This window comes from Lissotriton helveticus, chromosome 5_1 (genome assembly GCF_964261635.1).
Source record: "Lissotriton helveticus chromosome 5_1, aLisHel1.1, whole genome shotgun sequence".
Lineage (NCBI taxonomy): Eukaryota > Metazoa > Chordata > Amphibia > Caudata > Salamandridae > Lissotriton > Lissotriton helveticus.
Genome location: NC_136065.1, coordinates 1,401,069,112 through 1,401,090,872, shown reverse-complemented (window position 1 = coordinate 1,401,090,872; position 21,761 = coordinate 1,401,069,112). Strand labels below are relative to the sequence as shown.

General features: G+C 45.1%; 1 protein-coding gene across 9 annotated transcripts in view; it reads right to left on the bottom strand.

Moving 5' to 3' along the window:
- The window catches only part of CSDE1 (cold shock domain containing E1), a 1,051,746-nt gene that overhangs the window by 620,166 nt on the left and 409,819 nt on the right, over positions 1 to 21,761 (bottom strand). For all 9 annotated transcript variants that reach the window (XR_013594894.1, XM_078644375.1, XM_078644374.1 and 6 more), the window contains 2 exons: positions 813 to 941; positions 587 to 712 (listed from right to left, as the gene is read on the bottom strand). Coding sequence is in view for 8 of the 9 variants with exons in the window: in XM_078644375.1 (XP_078500501.1) it covers positions 587 to 712; positions 813 to 941 (255 nt within the window). In the remaining variant the exon portion in view is untranslated. The remainder of the gene's footprint in view (positions 1 to 586; positions 713 to 812; positions 942 to 21,761) is intronic.

Below are 21,761 nucleotides of genomic sequence, written 5' to 3'. Positions count from 1 at the left end.
TTAATGGGAGGCTCCCAGCCTAAAAAGGGGGCAGACGCAAGCACCTGAATGCATGAACGATGTAATGCTGGAAAAAGAAAGAAGGGGCCACACATTTTACAAATGTTTTCTAGACTAATAAAGTGCAATTGTGTATTCAAAAACGTCACAGGTGCCCGAACAAGGAGTTTACAAACTAACTGGAAAGAACCACCACCTGAAGATGGCGTCTAGATTACAGGGATAGGAGTAAAAGAATGCTAAAACAATATGCTATAAACAGCCCAATACTTAATGGTAGAGTTAGTCACAGCATGCAACACTAAGACTAATTAGCAAAACATTACAAATGCATTTTGTGCCATTAAATCCTGCTTTATATTTATGTATACCAAAATATTCTGTTCCTGTGCATTAGTTAGGATCTTAATTGTTTTTCTCACCCCAGAATAGTGCAACTTTTACAAGTACTGACTTTTAAGCAAAATATCCATGGCAAATGCAACGAAGGTATACAGACACAGATGGTTATGATCATATGGTAGTATTAATATCTGATTTGAAAAGGTTTCAAAGAAAACTATGTACCATTTCTTTTTTAACATACCTGATTTTTGTTGGGCATTTTTGGGATAACTTTGGTTACGGTGCCCTCAAAATACTCAATGCTGATGTCTTCAAAAATAACCGTCCCCTGAGGTAGCAACCTTACATCTGTTGCAACCTCTTTACCCTGTGAAAAAAAATCATCAGTTGTAAACAGCTGAAATAATAAAATTCACTGATAATTATACCAATTTATTTTTAAAAAAAAGCACAAAAAAGGTTCTTACGTTTCTATCCTTGATTGTAAACTCCACATCATCACCAGGCTGCAAGGCTTCTAGATCACCTTTAAACTCACTGTAGTGAAAGAATATTTCCTTTACTACATCACCTCTTTCGATGAATCCAAAGGCTTCCTAAAGAGTAAAGAGGAGTAACCAAATTAGGCCTTGACATAGGACTTCATGAATATATGGTTTGATAAATATTGGTTAAAGTTGCACATTATCTCCTGTGTAAATATCCAACATCTGGGTCATCTTTATTCCTATAAAGAAAAAGTTACTTACCTACACTAACTATCTTTCAGGTGGATACTTTACCTGCAGATTTTTCCCTTGTATAATCATCGCAGGTTCCAGGTTGGTTACTGAAAATTCACATCTCAGTAGGGGCCGCTGGCCTCATACAGACCTTGGAAATGGCATCAGATGACATCACCGAAGCCATATATCACCCTTCCCAGTAAAAGCAATGTCAGTTTCTATGGATGTGATCCAAACCAGCCTTTGAGGTGAGTGGATGGACTGATAAATTAAGTAGTGCAGTATTAAATTCAAGTTTGGAATGCTATATTTCACTAGCACTCATCCATCAAACAGCGAGGCTGGTAAGTCCGTGAGGAATCTGCAGGTAGATAGAGTATCCACCAGGAGGAGTATGGTACTTGCCTTGTAGGCATCTATTCGTAGCGAGTATTGCTGCAGATTGACATGCTATGCGCACTCCCACCATCTAGTGTTTGACTTGAACTCTACAACTTGTTTTTCTCGAAGAAGTCTTTTATTGCTCATATGTAGAGACTCCTCTTCAAGTTAATGCACATTTTCAGCTATGGGCGTGTCTCAGGCGCACTGCCTGAGGAAAGGGTCATCCCTGAAACGCGTCAGGCTTTTATGTTCGAAGGGGACTGAAATCTGCTGGGGATCGAGCAAGTGAAATGGATTCAAATAAACGTGCTTATTGAAAAACTTTGTGTGGCAGTGCTTCGCTTAAGGCTACCTGTTCTGATTGAATAATTTTCGGCTGTTGCCCAGTCGAGAAGCAAGTCCCACCTTGAAAGAGGGTCCATGCAGGCTTTTGGTTAGAGCTTGCAGTGTTGGAACGAAGGCAGGCACAGCGCCAACACAGGTGGTGCGGCCTTGGACACTTTTTCGCTGCTACAAGTGCGCTTCCTGACAGGTTCCAGTGCTCCCCTCGCTCCACTGGGAGAATATTGGTTCCAATTGCAAGGTTGAAGAAGCAGCCCCACTGTGGGTTAAAGGGTAGTGCACTACAAAGCCCAGGATGCAGTGCCCCTGAGACACGCCCATAGAGGCAGGTGAGAGCTATTTGAGTAGACACTACCAGGAACTGTTTGATTGACCTTCACGAACATTGCCTCTGAGAAAAGGGTCATCCCTGAAACGCGTCAGGCTTTTATGTTCGAAGGAGACTCTGAAATCTGCTGGAGATCGAGCAAGTGAAATGGATTCAAATAAACGTGCTTATTGAAAAACTTGGTGTGGCAGTGCTTCGCTTAAGGCTACCTGTTCTGATTGGAAATATATATATATATATATATATATATATATAATATTCCCTGTCACTCAATGCATGAAGCCGTAGGCACTAGAATTCCCTCTCGAGGGGTGTGATGAGCCTATTAAGTACCTAGGTATATGGATACATAGGGACTCGAGCTTAGTTTTACAGTACACCTATGGTAGGGCTGTCTCCCATCTTGAGGAGCAGGTATCGAGATGGATAAGGCTTCCGCCTTCGCTGGCAGACAGAATAGCATTAATGAAAATGGTAATACTAACAACATTTCAATACCTGCTCACAAATATCCCTATGCCTGTCACATTCTTTACAAAATCATGCTCACAACTGATTAGGTTGGCATGGGCAGGGAATGGGACACTCCGACATTACCTTATGCTCAGGGAGGTTTTGCAGCACAGGACCAAAACTCTACTATCTATGCACATAGGCGCATTTCGCCCATTATTGGCAACATGCTCCAAAATGCCTACCACACTTAGCAGTTTAACTGCATATCCAATACCTCTTGGGGCCATGATTCCAAATGAGTGTAAGGAGGTTGCAAAAGAAGATATAAACACTTTACACTGCACCACACAAGTCTGGAAAGCACTGGGGAAAAGAGCACAGATAGCACCACTATATGCACAGGCTCTGCCATTTGCACATCACTCTGAGATATCGGTGTCAAGAGAAGCTCGCTCACTGGCTGTTCTAGGTGAGGCAGGGTTGCGTCCACTGGGGATGCCTACAGTAAAGGGGAATTTATAAGTTCGGCTGATCTACTTTGCAAAGGCGACATGCCTCATGCTCACTTTCCTATACTGCAGGCTCAGAGCTGTGCGGCCTGAATCCACATTTCCCAGCAGAACCGGCCACACTAGGAGCACTCCAGTTGCTCCTCACGACTGAATCAAAAGCTCCTAGTTAGACACTTGTATAATGCGTCACAAATGGATGCCCGCCCCGGAGTAGGAGGACTCATTAAGAAAATGGAATGAGGGTCTCCCTGCTCCAATCACCATGGCAGCGGAGGAAGTATATTAGATTTGGGGCTCTTTCTGGAATCCATATCAATTGGAATAAGTCACAGCTGTTTCCACTTATAGAATGCCTTAAAATTTACTATTGACTTCCCACTGAATTGAGGTACTGTCTCAGAAATAACGAAGTACCTGCATACGTATAAAAAGGGAGGTGGTGATGCAGTTATGGAGTTACAGTTAGTATAATTATGGTAAAAGATAAATCCCTGGATCTCACTTTCACTTGCCAAGCATATAGTGCTCATGAAAATGGTGCTACTCTTGAAAATGCTTTATCTATTTTTAAACATACTATTCCCCCTCTACGATATCTTCTTGAAGTCTCTTAGAACCCAGCTAATCAAGCTGAAGTAGGCGGGTAAGCACCTAGAGTCACATGGGGAACGCTTGTGCTACCCTTTCATCTTGTCTTGGCAGACTTTAAGCACCAGGCAAGGAGCTTGGCCTCCAGGTAAACGTTGCTATGTACTGGTAATAGCTAGTGCCTTATCTCTCACACTTTGAGGTGGACAGCATGACACTGGTCTCGATCCCCCCCCTCCATTCTTTGGATTGATCTAAAATTATTTGAGTGACATGTAAACAGCCATGTTCATGGCTAGGGTGTGGGGTAAACTGTGTAGGAAAGTAAGCAAGGAACTACTTTACTCCCCCATACTGTCTCTAACCTATAACTCTCTATTTCCGGTTACCCATGAGTTAAAGGCACTATCCCAGCTTAGAGCAAGGGGAATGGAGCCACGGGGTACCTTTTACAGAATCAGTCTTTAAATGAAAACACTTTAGATGAAACGCCACTTGCACCCCACTCTGGATGTCTCTTTATACTACAGGTTGTGGGTCAGCCGTTTGTTGTGCTGGGTTTTCCCACGGAACCGAAACCACTCCTGACCCTTTAAACACCACTGGACACCACCGACACCAAACACCTAATATTGTATAGCTCTGTACTGGAGGAGATGCCTATAACGCACCAGTAGGCTCGATTGGATTGGGAACATTTATTAGAACAAGTAATGCCGAAAAAAGCCTTAAGTTTATTTGGGTGCATACTAGTACGGTGTCTAAGTGAAAGATTTCACATTCTCGTAATTTCTGTAGAGGGCATATTATATTCCCTTAGCCCTTCGGGGATTTGGTCCTAGAGAGTATTCCAAATGTGAGAGACGTGGTTCACCAGAGGCAGATTTTTTGCACATTATGTGGTGGTCTAGAGGGGTCTAGAAATATTCGAGAGGTAATTATCTGCTTCATCTAATGTGGTCGATTGTGAATTGCATGCAGATAAAACTTGTGCCATTGAGATGTTGGAAAAACATTGCCTTGCTGCACAAATCATTTATTGCAGTAGCTCTCTTGCTGGCTAAAAGGCATGTGGCCCCAAACTTTAAGCACTAGCTAAGCTATCTAGTGTACTGTAATGAGCATTTACAGCTGTATGCAGATTTGTTACATGTGGCCTCTAGAGATGGGAAGGCCCCTGAGGGCGTATTTGTGGCTCTAGTCAGACTGCCCAGATGAGGATGAAGCAGCTATGCCTGGAGGTGGAATATTTAACTGAATGCTTTCATTTCTGCTCTAGATTGATATACACCTTATTCATACACTGGTCATTTCCACCTGTTCTGTTGCACATTAGGCCTCTGGCACAGAACTCTGATGTCCTGGCCAAACTTGCACTCCCACATTTTGTTATCTATACAGTTAAAGCATGCGCTTATAACGAAGAATTAGAAGCCTACTGGAAGTGCGGATATGATGGGGTGAGATATTACTATGCCACATTCTCTTCTATTTGCAGGAAATATCTCAATACTAAAATATTGGGAATTTTGTTTTTCTGCTGTGGCAAACAGATCTTACTGGGGTGCCCCTTTTGTGGAAGTATGGGCGTAGGACATGTGGGCGGAGTTACCACTCAGACTTGTTGTGTACTGCTGGTCAGGACTGCAAAGTTGTTGTCCACTCCCGGTAGTTACTCTCCCAGGAGATTAACTCTGATGGATGGCTCAGTGCCAAATTTGTTGGGCTAGGTGTGACAAGGGAGCGAGTGAGAGCCCCCCAGTTTTTGAAGGTAGAACATGGCGGTTATGTTGATGGTAAGCAGCAGGAGTACTTTGTCTTGGATTTGGAGGATAAAAGGCCTTAGATCTAGTTGAATGGCTAAGAGATGCAAGTGGTTGATGTGGAGACACTGCCGGTGAGGTGGCTGCAGAATTTGGACCGTCATGTTGCTGTAGTGTACACTCCAGCCAGCTAAGGATACGTCCTTGGTGATGTCACTTGCAGGATAGGGTCTACAAATGACCTGTTCTGCAACCAATTGTTGCTGTTCTGCCACTTTCCAGCAATAGACCATTCATTTGACCGCTTGTGACCATTGGTTGGAGAGGTACAAAAGGGGGTGGTGATGGACGGAGCATCTGAACCAATCAAACACTCACACCCAGTCAAAAGATCTGGGTTTAATCCATCACCGTTCTTTAGCCCACTCTGCCACCCCAGTTCAGACATGGTTTTATGCAAATCAGTCTGACCCTGTGCCTCATGGGAACAGTCCAGCCCGAACTGCCAAGCCATGCCTTCCCTTGACCGGAAACAAGCTTCCGAGGACCGGTTTCTGGCATTTCAGCCGTCTTCAGCCTGGCTTGCTTGAATCCAGTGGCAAAGTGAGCAAGGGACTCACGTCTGAGCATACCCTGCCCACTTATGGCGAACAAAGTGGTACAAAAGGGGGCGGTGATGGACGGAGCATCTGAACCAATCAAACACTCACACCCAGTCAACAGATCTGGGTTGGAGAGGCAACTCCTGAAGCGGTCACATATGATGCCTGGCAGGGGGCGCTTTAGCAATGAATGAGGCCATCATTCCTAGGAGAATCATAACAGTGCAAACAAAAATGTGACTGAATGGCTGAAAAAGAGCCAGCAGTTGTTTAAACGCCTGCATCCTCTGAGGGCTTTGCAAGACTTTTCCCACTACTGAATTGAAAACGAATAGTAGCTTACCTGTCTGTGTAGTTTTGCAGCTTTAAGACTTTCTGGATTCACCATTGTGTGCATTATTCCGCCAACTCGTGGTTTGATATGGATTGGTCGTCTTTCCTTTTTTTTTTTTCGGCCCAGGTAGGGTGGGCGTCGACGTACCACCATTTGGTGTCCTCTGATGTCGGTGCGCTTCTGGCAGAAGCTCCCTCCTGTGGTCGCCATCTTCGGATTTTTTTTTTCTGTTCCTGTTTGAGTGTTGGTCTATGAAACCCATTCCTCTTGACTCCTGGCAGAGGAGGGTGGGATCGCTAGTAAATCCAGAAAGTCTTCAAGCTGCAAAACTACACCGACAGGTAAGAAACTATTAGTTTTGCAGCATGAATCTTTCTGGATTCACTATGCTGTGCATAGACTTTGTAGCGGTTTGCTAGGTTAGTGGTGGCTGGGTGGAAGAGGAGCTCTGATTCCTGAATATGTGTTGTAAGACCTTCTGTCCCAACTTGAGCTTCCTTATTCATTTGAATATCCACACAGTAGTGTTTAGTGAATGTGTGCACAGATGACCATGTTGCTGCTTTGCAGATGTCCTGAATAGGTGTGTTTGCTAGAAACGCTATGGTGGCTCCCTTCTTCCTTGTTGAGTGAGCTTGCGTTGCTCCTTGCAATTCTTGTCCTGCTCGTTTGTGACAGTATTGTATTGCTTGTGCAATCCACCTTGCAATAGTGTTTTGGTTACTGGTCAACCCAGAAAACTGGTGGCGAAGGAGACAAAAAGCGGTTTCATCTTCCTGCACTCCTTCGTCCGTTCTAAGTAATGCATTACTGCCCTTCTGGCGTCCAGTGTGTGTAATGCTCTTTCTGCGCTATTTGTCGGCTTTTGGAAGAAACTTGGAATTTGGATCGATTGATTGATGTGGAACCTAGAAACCACTTTTGGTAAGAAGTGTGGATCAGTTCTCATTACAATCCTGTTGCTGTGTATTTGAAGGTATGGTTCTTGTAATGTGAGCGCTTGTGGTTCGTTTACCCTTTGTAGTGAAGTGATCGCCACTAGAAAGGCTGTTTTCAGCATGAGCATATGAAGTGTGGCCTTATGCATGGGTTTAAACGGCGCCTTCATAAGTTGCGTCAGTACTACGTTGAGGTTCCATGTTGGCGGTAGTAACCTCTTATGGGGGGCTATTCTCTTTGCCCCTTCCAGAAACTTTTTTACCACTAGAAGTGAAGAAACTTCTACCCGTTTCTCCACTTGTGTACGCCACTATTGCTGCTAAGTGCACCCTGAGGGAAGTGTAACTCAGCTTGTATTGCAGTAGATGTGTTGGGTACTTTAATACCCAACACATCTACATACCCATGCTGTGGATTCCTTTGTCCTTCCGTTTTGTAGTTTCTCTTTGGCGCACCATTGTGCAAATCTTTCATTTGTCTACGTAGCATTTTCTTGTGGTAGGTCTTCGTGCCTCCCAAAGCACTGCCCTAGTGCTCTCTGGCAGTTTGAGGTGTGCAAACTTTAAGTCTTCAGGAGCCATGCCGCCAGGTTGAGGCTCTCCGTCTCTGGGTGCAACACCTTTCCGTGTTGTATGCTTAGCAGGTCCTTTCTTTTTGGGAACTTGTGAGCTGGACCCTGCGCCATTTCCATTATTTGTGAGAACCAGGTCTGTCTGGCCCACTGTGGTGCGATTAGAATTAGCGTCATGTTGCTGGCTCTGCACTTGTTCAGTACCCTGTGTAGCAGCAGTATCAGTGGAAAGGCGTAGGCAAATGTCCCTGACTAACTTATCCACAGGGCATTCCCCAGGGATCGAATGCATGTTAGTCTCAATGCGAAGTGTTGGCATTTTGCATTTTGGGGTGTTGCAAGTAGGTCTATTTACGGTGTTCCCCACATTTTGAATTTTTTTAGTAACTCTTATTGGTTGATCTCCCACTCGTGTTGGTTGATCTCCCACTCGTGGGATGCAGACAACTGTCTGCTCAGCCTGTCCGCTACCACATTGTCCTTTCCTGGGAGGTGTATTGCTAGTAGGTCTATTTGTTTTGCAATAGCCCATTTCCAAATGTCCTGTGCTAGTGATGACAGGATCACTGAGTGAGTACCTCCTTGCTTATGTAGAACATTGTTGTGGTGTTGTCCGTTTGGATCAATACTCTCTTTCCGTATAGGTGCTCCTGAAAACCCTTTAACGCTAGGAAGACTGTCTTCAGTTCTAGATAGTTGATGTGTTTGACTGTGTCTTGGGGCGTCCACAATTCTCTCACCTTGAGGTTGTTCATGTGCGCTCCCCATCCCAGCTGGGATGCATCTGTTGTGATGGTCACTGATGGAGCTGGTTGTGTGAATGGTTTTCCCTGTGTTAGGTTTCTCTTGTTTCACCACACCATCTCTTGATGAATTGTTTGTGTGACAACCACGAGGTCCTCCCAGCCTCCTGTAGCCCATGACCATTGCTGTTGAAGCCATTCATGGAACGGTCTCATATGTAGTCGGACGTGTAGGATTAAGTGTCTGCAAGACGCCATCATGCCCATCATTTTCCCTACCGTCCTCACCATCAGAGCTTGCCCCTTGCGGTAATTCTGTGTCTCCTTCAGGATAGCCAAATTCCTCTTTGTGCTTGGGAACACCGTGCCCTGTAAGGTGTTGAGCTCTGCTCTCAAGAAGACTTTCACCTGCTCCGGTTCTGTGGAGGATTTTCCCCAGTGGATGGAGAACCCCAATCTTGACAGCATTTGAATCGCTGTATGAGTGTTTTCTTTGCAGGTGTCGTAAGAATTTGCCTTTACCAGTCAGTCGTCGAGATACGGGTATACGTGTATCGCCTGTCTCCTCAAGTGTGCCGCCACTGCTGCCAGTACAAAAGGGGGTGGTGATGGACGGAGCATCTGAATCAAACACTCACACCCAGTCAAAAGATCTGGGTTTAATCCATCACCGTTCTTTAGCCCACTCTGCCACCCCAGTTCAGACATGGCCATATGCAAATCAGTCTGACCCTGTGCCTCATGGGAACAGTCCAGCCCGAACTGCCAAGCCATGCCTTCCCTGGACCGGAAACAAGCTTCCGAGGACCGGTTTCTGGCATTCCAGCCGTCTTCAGCCCGGCTTGCTTGAATCCAGTGGCAAAGTGAGCAAGGGACTCACGTCTGAGCATACCCTGCCACACTTATGGCGGCCAAAAGCGGTACAAAAGGGGGTGGCCACTGCTGCCAGGCATTTTGTGAACACCCTTGGTGCTGATTTTAGTCCGAAAGTTAGCACTGTGAACTGGTAGTGTATATCCTTGAGCACAAACCTAAGTGTTATTGTTTTCTGTTCAATGGTATGTGCAGGTATGCATCTTTTAAATCTATTGTTGTCATGTAATCCCTTGTTGTATCTGGGGAATTACTTCTTGCAGAGCTGTCATTTTGAATTTTTGGGTTCTTATGTACTTGTTCAGGTACCTTAAGTCCAGGATAGGACGCAGCGTCTCGTCCACCTTTGGTACGAGAAAGTTAGTGGAGTAGACCCCCTTCCCTCTCGGCTTTGTTGGTACCCTTTCTATGGCTTGTTTGTCTAGATGTACCTTTGTTTCCTGTAACAACTGTGATAGTTCTCTTCTTGAGTGAATCTTTCTGTTTGGCTTTCTGTGTGGGGGTTGTCTTTGTAGTTATATACAATAGCCGTGTCTTATGATTAGGGCTCCCAGTTCTCCGTTTTTACTTATTTTTACAGATAAATACAGGCAGAAAACGATTTTTTTCCTGTCTGTATTTATTTTTAAATACAGAAAAATACAGACAATATGTCTTCTTTGGATGTTTTTTCTACTGTCACTCATGAGTGCTAGGTCAGTAGGTGTACAGACAGAGGTAGGGAAGATGAAAAGACAATAGATTTCCTAATTAAGATTAATTAAGTGCAGATCTAAAGTTATTGATGCTATTCTACACTGCAAGTGTTTTCAGATAACGCTATTGCACTGTATACTGCTGAAACCTTTTGGACATTCAAATGTGAGTATACATTTATCAGTCATATAAATGTGGAAAAATACCCATGGGAGCTTAATTTATACAGAAAACACAAAATAGAAACGGATAAATACAGACAATTTGCAAAAAATAAATATGGATAAATACAGACGGAAATGTAGGAAAAATAAATACCAATAAACCGGGAGCCCTACTTATGAGGTTTAGTATCCACTTGTCTGTGGTAATCCCCCTACACTCTTGGAGGAAGTCCTTTATCCTGCCTCCTACTGGTGTTGCATGTTGGATGAACAGAGAAACTTTTGGTTGTTTTGGTTTTTGACACACCCTTGTTTATATTGGCTCGGTGAGTGTTGAAGTTTTTGTGAAGTCACTTGGAGGCGGGCTGTGGGCCTCCTCTGGGTGTGCTACCTCGTCCTCTTGTGTGGCCCCTAGGTTGGTATTGCCATGTCTGCTGCTGCGGACCCTGCTGTTAACCCTGGTTTCCCCCTTGGAAGCCTTGGTTGAAGGATTGGTGCGATGTAGGTGGTTGGTTGTTACCCCTGCCTGCTGGTCTCCTTTGCGGTACTCCCCTTCTAATCCCCCTGAATATCAGGGCTCCCATTGACCTTGTAGTCTCTTTCTCCTTCTTCAGTTGGTTCAACTTTTCGTCGACTGTGCAGCCGAACCGTTGTTCCCCATTAAAGGGTGTGCCGAGGATGTTACTTTGTACTTCGGCTTTGAAGCCTGAGATCTGGAGCCAGGCATGCCTTCTCTAGGTCACCCCTATCATCATTTGTCTACTTGATGTTTCCGCTGCGCCTAGAGCAGAGTTCAAACATGTATTTGCCATGTTCTTCCCCTCCTCTACCAGGTGGCTGGCCCTCTTCTGGTATTAGTCTGGTAGGTGCTTGAGTAGTTCTCCAACCTCCTCCCAGTGCGGATACGCATGCTTATTAATGAGGGCATTGGAGTTGTCAATACGCCACTGTATTGCTGCACTCCTTTCCATCTTTTTCCCTGTGACGTCCATCCTCTTGCTTTCCTTGTCAAGAGGTGGTCCTGTATTTGTGGGGATGTTGGCTCTCTTTATGGTCATGGCTGCGATGATGGAGTCAGGTGGTACTGACCCCCTGATGTACATGGGGTCCTGTGAGGGGTGTTTTTATTTCTTCACACCTTTGGGTGACGGCCCTGCATATAGCCGGTTCTTTGAACGCCTCCCTTCCCTGGTCCAGCACACTAGGAAGCAGTGGCAAGAATTGGCTCCTTGTTTGTGTTGGCAAGAGTGTTTCCAGCAGGAAACATGCCTGTGGTTTTTCCTTCTCCAGCTTCACCTTGTATGTCTCTGCAGCCCTCTTTCTGACTTGGTTGTACATTCCAATGTCAAACAGAAGGTGGATGGCTGGGTGACAATTGCGCACAGTTGTGAAACAGTAAAGTCAATCCAAGTAACTGTAGCTCAAAGGATAAGGTGACGGCCATCCACCACTCACCAGATGGTATAGAAAACCATACCAATTTAAACACAACAAACAATATATCCCGAGCTATTATCCAAAACCAAAGTCCTCCGACACAAGATGATCTCCTCAGTCTTCTTTTTATGTTCAAACACTTCTTCAATGCAAAGGTTTAGCCGCCAACACGTGTTTCGTCTTACTTGCGTAAGCCAAATACTTCCTCAGGGCTAATTATCATATTAAACTTCTCAAATGACCAGCAACATCAAGCAGGAGTAATTCAATGTATATAACAAGTGTCCAAAGTATGTAAATTCCCAATTCGAGTACGGGATTAAACAGCCTCTCCAAATTTATTGTCTCATCACAGTTGCTCCTCAGTAATTCAAAGTAAACAGCGTGGCTCGGTAAAACAGTATTGGCGAGGTGGCGTCTAGCTAGACATACTTCGGACACATGTTATATACATTGATTTACTCCTGCTTGATGTTGCTGGTCATTTGAGAAGTTTTATATGATAATTAGCTCTGAGGAAGTCCTTGGCTGCAGCAGAGAAATGACATCCTGTGAAAATGACCATGTGAAAGTGTTCCGACATGTTGTATCTGTTGAGTGGACACAGGTATAGGATTGATCTGAAGCATTCGTCGTTCCTGGGGTATGAGGAAGTGTAGGGAGGAGGAAAGTGTAGGGAACAGACGCCCCTGCCCTCACGCTGCAGGGGGACAAGCTCTATGGCTCCTTTTGAGAGGAGAGTCTGAATCTCCTCTTAGAGGAAAAATCTTCGTGGTTGTGTGTGCGCGCGCACAGGGTGGACGGGGGAAGGAAAATGCTACTTACCAGTATGCATCTGTTCTTGGCATGTAGAGCTGCAGAGTTACACACTGTGCATAGATGGCCACCTAGTGTTGGGCCCGGATGTTTGCAGTTTGTTTCTGTTGTAGAAAAGTCTGTGGAAGTCACAGGACAGGTGGCTCCTCCTTTGGATCATACTGCGCATGGGCATCGGCTCCAACCGTGAGTTTGTTTTTCGCCATTAGGGAAGTGATGGAGCTGTACAAGAAGTAGTGATGTCCATGTGATTTGTATCTAATTAAGATAATACTGGAACAGATAAAGGCAGCCGGGGAGGCGGGTGGGCATGTGTAACTCTGCAGCTCTACATGCCAAGAACAGATGCATACGGGTAAGTAGCATTTTCCGTTCAAGGCATATGAGCTGCAGATTACACACTGTGCATAGATTGTATAGCAGTACCCACCTTTAGCGGCGACTACCCGTATCTGTTGCAGTTGTTTGAAACCAGAGTTTTTAGTTCAGCCTGGCCCACAGTGGCTTGTTGTTTAGTTTGCACATCTACACAGTAATGCTTTGTGAATGTGTGCGGTGTAGACCATGTAGCTGCTTAGTATATATCATCTAGGGGAATGTTCCCTAAGAATGCCATTGAAGCCCCTATTTTCCTTGTAGAATGGGCTTTTGTAGGAATTATTAACGTACGTTTAGCTTTCTGGTAACATTTGTATGCATTTAACAATCCACCTAGCTATACCAGATTTTGATATGGGGTTGCCTTTATGTAGTGGTGAAAAAGACAAAAAGTTGTTTCGTTTTACGAAAAGTTTGTGTCCTTTCGATGTAGTATAGTAATGCTCTTTTGATATCTAAGGTGTGTAGAGCTCTTTCTGCGACTTTGTGGCTGCGAGAAAAATACGGGCAGCTCAACAGATTGATTTAGATGGAATGGTGAAATGACTTTTGGAAGGAATTTAGGATTAGAACGTAGAACCACTTGGTTATAATGCATTTGCAGAAACGGTTCTTGAATGGTAAATGCTTGTAAATGCTTGTATTTCACTAACACTTCAGGCAGAAGTAATAGCTACTAGGAACGCTACTTTCCAAGTTAGGAATTGCAATTCATATTTAAGTAACGGTTCAAAGAGAGGTCCCATTAACCGTGTGATAACAATGTTTAAGTTCCACACTAGTGAAGGTGGCGTTCGGGGAGGGATTATTCTTTTGAGTCCTTCCATGAAAGCTTTTATAGCAGGTACTCTAAAAAGAGAGAGATGTTGTCTATTTTGTAAATATGCTGCAATGGCAGCAAGGTGTGGTCTGATAGACGTGTAGGCTAAATTACACTTTTGAAGGTGTAACAGGTATCCTATGATGTGTTGATAGACACATCTAAAGGATTTATGTGGTTGTTTTGACAGTATATCACAAACCGTTTCCATTTAGCAGCATAACATGCTCTAGTAGTGGGATGTCTAGCTTCTTTAATAACGTTCATACATTCTGGAGGAAGGTTGAGGTAACCAAACTGACTTCAGGAGCTAGATCGCTGGGTTGAGCTGAACTGGGTCCGGGTGTCTGATCTCTCCATGGTCCTGTGTTAATAGGCGTGGAGATAGGCTGAGTTGCTGGTGTGGTACCACAGATAGTTGCAGCAGCGTGGTGTACCACGGTTGTCTGGCCCAAGTTGGAGCAACTAGAATGAGTGTTAGGGAATGTTGCTGTAGCTTGCGTACCACTAACGGAAGTAGTGGGAGAGGAGGAAAAGCATACGCAAATTGTCCTGACCAGTTCATCCATATCGCATTGCCTTTGGACAGTGGGTGTGGATATCTGGCGTCGAAGTTTGCGCATTTTGCGTTTGTGGGTGGCGAAGATGTCAATCTGAGGTTGTCCCCACATTTGAAAGAACGGTTGAAGAACTTGCGGATGAAGTTCCCACTCGTGGATCTGCTATGTCTGTCGACTTAGCAGATCTGCCATGGTATTTTGTACTCCTGGAACGTGTTGGGCTAAGAGGAAGATCTTTAGTGGTATAGCCCATCTTCATATCTGCTGTGCTAACAGAGCTGCAGAGAGTGAGTTCCCCCTTGTTTGTTTATGTAGTACATGACTGTCATATTGTCTGTGCGGACTAAGGCAGCTTTGCCGGATACTTGTTTTTGGAATGCTTTTAGGGCTAGAAAAACAGCTAGTAACTCCAAGTGGTTGATGTGGAGTAACTTTTGTTGCGGTGTCCACCTGCCTTGCATGGTGTGATGCAGTAGGTGAGCTCCCCAGCCGGAGAGCGATGCGTCCGCTGTCATGATTATTTGAGGAACTGCCTCTAGAAACGGTCGGCCTTGGGAAAGGTTTTTGGTGCTCCACCATTGCAGAGAGCGATGAGTCAGACTGTCTACAAACACTAGGCCTGCTATTTGACCACGAGCCTGGTTCCATTGGCGTGCTAGGCACTCTTGAAGTGGACGCATTTGCAGTCTTGCGTGAGGTACTATAAATATGCAAGATGCCATCATTCCAATGAGCTGCATGAACACTCGAGCTGTGGATGTTAGTTCTAGACAGTAACCTGACTGAGTTATTTGAAGCACCCACCTGTCTGATGTGATGTTTTCCCAGGCTGGTAAGTGTTGTTGTAGTCTTCCCCCGACAGGAGTGGAATGGGGTGGGGGAAGGGGAGGGGAGTCATTGGGCAGGGGTAGAGGCAGAGCAGGAGTTGTTTTTACCTCTGCCCTTATTGTTGTTACCTCTGTTACCACCCCTTTGGTAGCCCCTACTATAGGTGGATTGTGTGGGGGCTTTGTACGAGGTAAAAGGTGTGTCTGGAGGGGCTTGGCTTGGACGCCGGAAAAGATGGCTGCCTAAGCGTTCCTCTCCTCCCGTGGCGCCAAGTGCAATAGTTTTTATGTTGAATTCCTTCAGCGAAATAATTATCCGATGGTGAGGCAAAGTGGCGGATGACACCGGAGACCGGTTTAAAAAGCTCTGCGAAGGCGAACGATGCCCCGGAGAGTCTGATTTCCTCATCACGGGCCGCGACCGCATGGAGAGCGGCGCGCACCCTCAATCGCAACAGTGAGTGCTGTCTGACCTTTGTCACGGGACTCCGCATCCACACCTGGCAGCAGTGAGACGGGTGGGAGCCTTCCCCTGACACCATGGATCGTAACGACATGAGCAGAGGAGAGTGATGACACGAGAAGGGTAACATCTGAAGAGAAGCTCTTCTGGTCAGGTACGACACCTCGAGGGTCAAAATGGCGGCAGCAACTCTCGGAGCCGAGCCGATTTCAGCTCCCGATTTTCCCGAAGCTTTCTGGTGAAGCGCTGGCTATCGTTGTGACGCAGGTGATGTGCTAGACCTACTCATCCTCTACAGGTCGACATTATTAAGGGAAACAACGCGTTTTGGTGGCCCCCTGTAAACTCGTGGCAGGTATGGGGAAGTGTTAAATGTTGCCAATTGACCTCCGGTTAAGCCATGGTGCTCCCTCTCTGCGGTGAGCTTGACCCACATGCTTAAATGTGTTCCTAATGGGCCCAGCTATAGAGAAGATCTCCACCACACTGCCTGACCCTAAGATGGCCGACAAGAAGGACACTGCCAAGATAAACAATTGATGTTGCATTTCTGCCAGACCTGGCTCATCACAGCTCCGGGAGGTCTGCTCTGAGGCAAACACCAACTGATCTCCACCTGCATAATTGCTTGCCTGCATATCTATCTACACATTGCATACTTAGCAGAGTTTTATCTCCTCACTTACTGCGTTTTACCTACTAATTCCCTCGAGGTCATTATAAAGGCCCCATAAGGCACTCGGCAGCTCTACATACCTCACCAGTCTGCACGTCTGTGCGGCCTGCACGTTGATACCAGCAGTATCTGGGACTGCCTCTGCACGCCTGTGTTGTTACACCCCATCCAACAAAAATGGGAGATAAGGAACCCAAAAACCTTAAAAGGGCCAAAGGTGAGCCGCTGAATCCAGCATCGCCTGTCAAGGGAGCAAGGGACATGAACGCTACTCTAGACACGATTCTCCTCAAGCTAGCGGAAGTACATGAAATCACGAAGTCCACCAGGGAGGATATTGCTGCGGTGAGGCAAGACATCAAGGACACCAATATGCGACTCTCTGAAACTGAATCTAGGATCAGCCAGTTGGAAAACTCGGAGGTAAAAGTGAGCAAATCTCTAAAAGATCTTTCCTTGTCTAAGTCATCAATGTCACGCTGTCTCTCGGAGTTAGAAGACCGAAATCGGCGTGGAAATCTAAGAATTTTTGGTATTCCGGAAGGATCAGAGGGGAAAGATGGAGACTGTATATCATTCCTGGAATCCTGGTTTCCTCAGGCCACCAACCTCTCCTTTAGTGCGCCGTTGGAACTCGATCGAGCTCACAGAGTTCCTAATCGCCTCACTCAACAGAGGGGTCCCAGACCAATTGTATGTAAGCCTCTTGGGTATCAGCATGTAGAACAAATCCTGTTGTTTATGCGTAAACACAATCACATCCTCTGGAAGACCAATAAGGTGTACATATCCCAGGATTACTGCAAAGAGACCGTTGCTCTGAGGAAAAATGTCTTGGCCCTTCGCCCGAGGCTTGGCCAGCTTGATTACCAATACGGCTTTGTAGGCCCTGCACGTTTTCGTGTAACAGTACAAGGAGTTCCCAAGTATTCTCGGACCCTTTACATTTACAGAGATTTCTTGATGGCCCAGAAGAATCGAAAATGGACACTGCAGCAGCGCCAACCACACAGGGAAACGACAATTAACTCTTGTTCCATGCTTTGTCCATACTGTACGTACATGTTCAACCAGGTTCAACCATGTTCTCCGACGCACAGCTCTTCAGCCTTCTTGCAAGCCCTATCAGCGTGAAGGTTACGGACCCTTGTCTTGACTAATTCTGTCTTGGAGAGCTGTGGTCTACATCACAATCCATTTATACCCCTAGAAGCGTCATAACTGCTATTGTTCTCTTCATCTCATGGTGGAGTTTTTTTCTAGAGGAATGGTAGGACGATTTATTCCTTATTCACATGTTCCAGTGTTCATGTACTTGGGGGGCCTTTGACCTACAGTTCGTGCTGAATAGCTATAATCTGGCTTTGAACTTCTTTTGGTGGGACGAACTACTGCTGGCGCTACAGAATGCTTGCCACTGACATATGTTATGCACATATTATATGTGGTACTACGATTGCTCAGGTGCTTAACTGTATAGTACTGATAGGATCAACTGCTACACCAATGTGATGCTCAACGCAGTCATCTAACTGACATTTGACTTACGCAATAATGTGTGATCCCTACTATTGTCATGACAGAGCTTTACTGTTCTGGTCTTGGATCAGTGATTATATATGTTACTCCAAATACGACTGCGAACTGGTCATCTCACGCATTGATTAGTATGTTATATGCAGGTGGAGTCCATAGACCTCGTTTCAGTATATAACAGGGCAATTAGATAATGTTAGATATTGTTGTTAATGTTGTTAGTGCGGTACGCCATTGTGAGATTCTATGTCTCAGACGAACTACTGACTGGTCTCGGTTGGTTACATAGTTTGATTCCGTAACACTGTTTTGCCTACACTTTTGTGCAGGTTCCTAGTTTGCGCCACAGAGGAGGGCAACCACTGTGGTTGCTTCTCCCTAGTCGCCATGCTCCTAGTGCATTATTTGGGTGGGAGGGGTGGGTTGGGGATGGGAGGGGGTAGGGCTGGGTTTCTGTTTTTTTTTAGCCTGTTCCTTTTTGTGTTATCTTCCCTCTTGTTTCGTTCCCCTCTCCTTCTGTCTTCTTGCAGCAACCCACTACATACCAGCACTGACGAGAATGCTCCGTGTATACAGCATACTCGTTCACACGATCCAGGGAGCCGAGGTAACACCATTGAAAGGGTGATAATGTTAGACAGATCTCAAACTACACATCATGTGGGCTACTAGATCATTCACATTCTTTTTTTGATGGCTACGGATAAACAGTCTATAAAGATAATATCGCTCAATGTCAATGGTCTTAATCACCCAATCAAAAAGAGGAAAAATCTGGATTTATACAAACAGAAAGGTGACATTATAATGCTCCAAGAAACTAAAATAGACTCCTCGCAATTTAACTCCATGAAAAACAAGCTCTATAGCGAAGCGATTGGATCTGACGCAATGGGCAAAAAGAATGGGGTACTCACACTCATTGCGAAGCGAGCCAACATAGATGTTCTACAGAGTAGTGCGGACACTAAAGGCAGATGGGTTTCTACAAACTTATCTAAGGGTGGGAAGGAGCTCTATGTAACAAATGTATATGCACCCAATAAGGATGATCAAGTTTTTTGGAAGGAACTTAGCTCACACAGACTCCATCCCAGACAATGCAACACACATCCTGGGTGGTGACTTAAACCTACCTATGGACCCCCTCCTAGACAGACTCAAAATGTCAATTCAGACCAAGCAACTCACATAAAGCACTTCTCAATCTCTGTACCAGATTTAACCTAGTAGATTCTTGGAGGCTGATGAACCCAACAGGCAGAGACTATACCTTCTTCTCCCCACCGCATGGCTCATACTCACGTATAGATTACCTGCTCACATCAGCACACTCGAAGGGAGATATTGAACACGCATCTATAGAAGCGCGAGTAATCTCTGACCACTCATGCGTTACAATGACTGGCATTGCACAAAGCGGGTAGGAAAACGACCTTGTGGAGATTCAATGATGCGGTTTTAAAAAAATAAAAGCAAACTGGTCAGCCTTAGAAGCAGCAATCACGGACTACCTTAGCCACAACAAAAAAGGAGACCACAGACCTCACAAGGTGGGAAGCGCTTAAAACAACGATTAGAGGGGTAATAATCAAAATTTGTGCGGCCATGAACAAAGACGCAAACTCCATAACTGCCCTAGATAAAAAACATTATCCAAAGAGCCTTCAGTCCTTAATGCCTTAATGAATAAAAAATACGAATATAATAAAATCATTAGTGAGAGCAGGTGTCTGGCTTCAACATCATAAAAATTTTAGGTTGTGCCAAACTAACAAAGCGGGTAAAAATCTTGCCGCCTATCTGAAATTTAAACTACAGCAATCAAATATCAAATGCCTAGAAGACAAATTAGGCACATCGCACTCAGATCCCAACAAAAAAGCCGATTTAAAGAATTCTACAACGAACTATACAGCAAAAACAAAGATATTGACAGCTCCAAGGTTAAGACATATCTTGATAAATGTAAACTCCCGGCTCTCAGCTCAAGATCAAGTTGCACTCAACCGTCTCATATCCGAATCAGAAATTTTACAGGCCGTTAAGTCCCTCAAAACAGGGAAAGCTCCGGGCCCCGACAGGTTCAGTGCTTCATTTTATAAGAATTTCTCGAATGTTCTAACGGAACCACACAAGGACCTTTATGAACACTTCAGTACCAGTGGTCAGGTCCTTGGCACGCCGGCAGAAGCCATTATTGCGGTCCTGCCAAAAGACGGGAAAGACCAGTCTGCCCCCAAGAATTATAGGCCTATATCTCTGATCAACCTTGACTGTAAGATCTACGCAGCGGTCTTGGCAAAAAGGATCTAACTAGTCTTACCCCGACTGATACATCCTTCACAAGTGGGATTCTTCAAAAATAGACTTTCGAGTGATAATACTAGAACCCTTGCACACATTTTAGAGAGAGCTAAAACATCAGACTCCCCCCACCGTGGCCGTGACCCTAGACGCCGAGAAGGCCTTTGATAAGGTTGAGTGGGCCTACTTGGAATCCACTTTACATAAATTTAATCTGGGCGCGAATTTCATACGCATGGCGATGGCCTTATGTTCCAACCCCTCCGCGCGTGTTAGAGCCGGTGGATGCCTGTCAGACTCCTTTTACTTGCAACAAGGTACGAGGCAGGGCTGTCCCCTTTCTCCGTCACTTTTTCTTTTGGCAATTGAGCTCTCTTTTCTCTTTACGGAACAACGACCTAATTAAAAGGTATAAACTTCAATGAAACCGTAGTCAAAATTCCGGCTTACGCAGACGATGTCCTGGTAGTATCCGAAAAGGCGGATGAAGCCATACCGGCTTGGTTGTCAACTATTGCAGAATTCTCAGCAGTGTCCGGATATAAACTCAACAAGGACAAAACTGAAGTAAAGCTGCTTAGTAACATCGGTGATAGGAGTGTCCTGGGTGGTACAGGCTTCTGCTGGCAACAGGAGAGCTTTAAATATCTAGGGATTGATTTTGAGAAGGACTTAATAAGTACGCTTAAAATTAATGAGAAATCGTTATTCAAGAAAATCTCCACACTTCTAGAAGGCTGGTCCCCGAAGTTTTTATCGTGGTGGGGAAGGGTGGAGACCCTCAAAATGATGATTACGCCCCTTGTAAATTATTTAATCAGCATGTTACCCATGTTGCTTTCGGATAATTTCCTCTCCAGGGTACATAAACTCCTCAATAATTTTATTTGGCAGGATAAGAAACCGAGAATTTCCGTGAAAAAACTTCAACTGCCAAAAGACAAAGGGGGGGTAGGTCTACCTAACTTTAGATGTTATCAGACGGCATTCTTGTGCAAGCAAGGAGCAAATTGGTTCCTTAAGCAATAAGAATACACTCCCGTGTGGGTTTATGTGGAAAAAGCCATCATTAACAACCTGCCACTTTCCGCTATAATGACTATGGATTCTTCAGCCTTTACTCAATCAAAATATATATTTCTCAACACTAAGCGGGCTTTACTCAGCCTTGAGAGGCATTGCAAAGCTAAAATAAAGTTCTCCAAATCAAACCTATCATCGTTTTGGTTTAACTCGGCTCTAAAGGATGATTGCGGACTTCTCTTTTGGGAGGACTGGGCTAAAAAGGGCTTGAATTTAGTGCAGGACATTTACGAGGGTACTTCCCCGCTCCCGTTTGCCACCATACAATCGCGGTTTGATCTCCGACCGCTTGACTTCTACAAGTTTCTACGCCTTAAGGCACTTGTCTCTGCCAGAGCCATTGTCCCGCAGCAACCCACTCTATGCACCAGGCTAGCTCACATTATGTCACAAGGCCACACGGTATCAAAAATCTATAAACTCATAACACCGTTACCACAGAAAACACATAGAAAGTGTGAGAGGGACTGGGAAAACGAGACAAGCTCCCCTA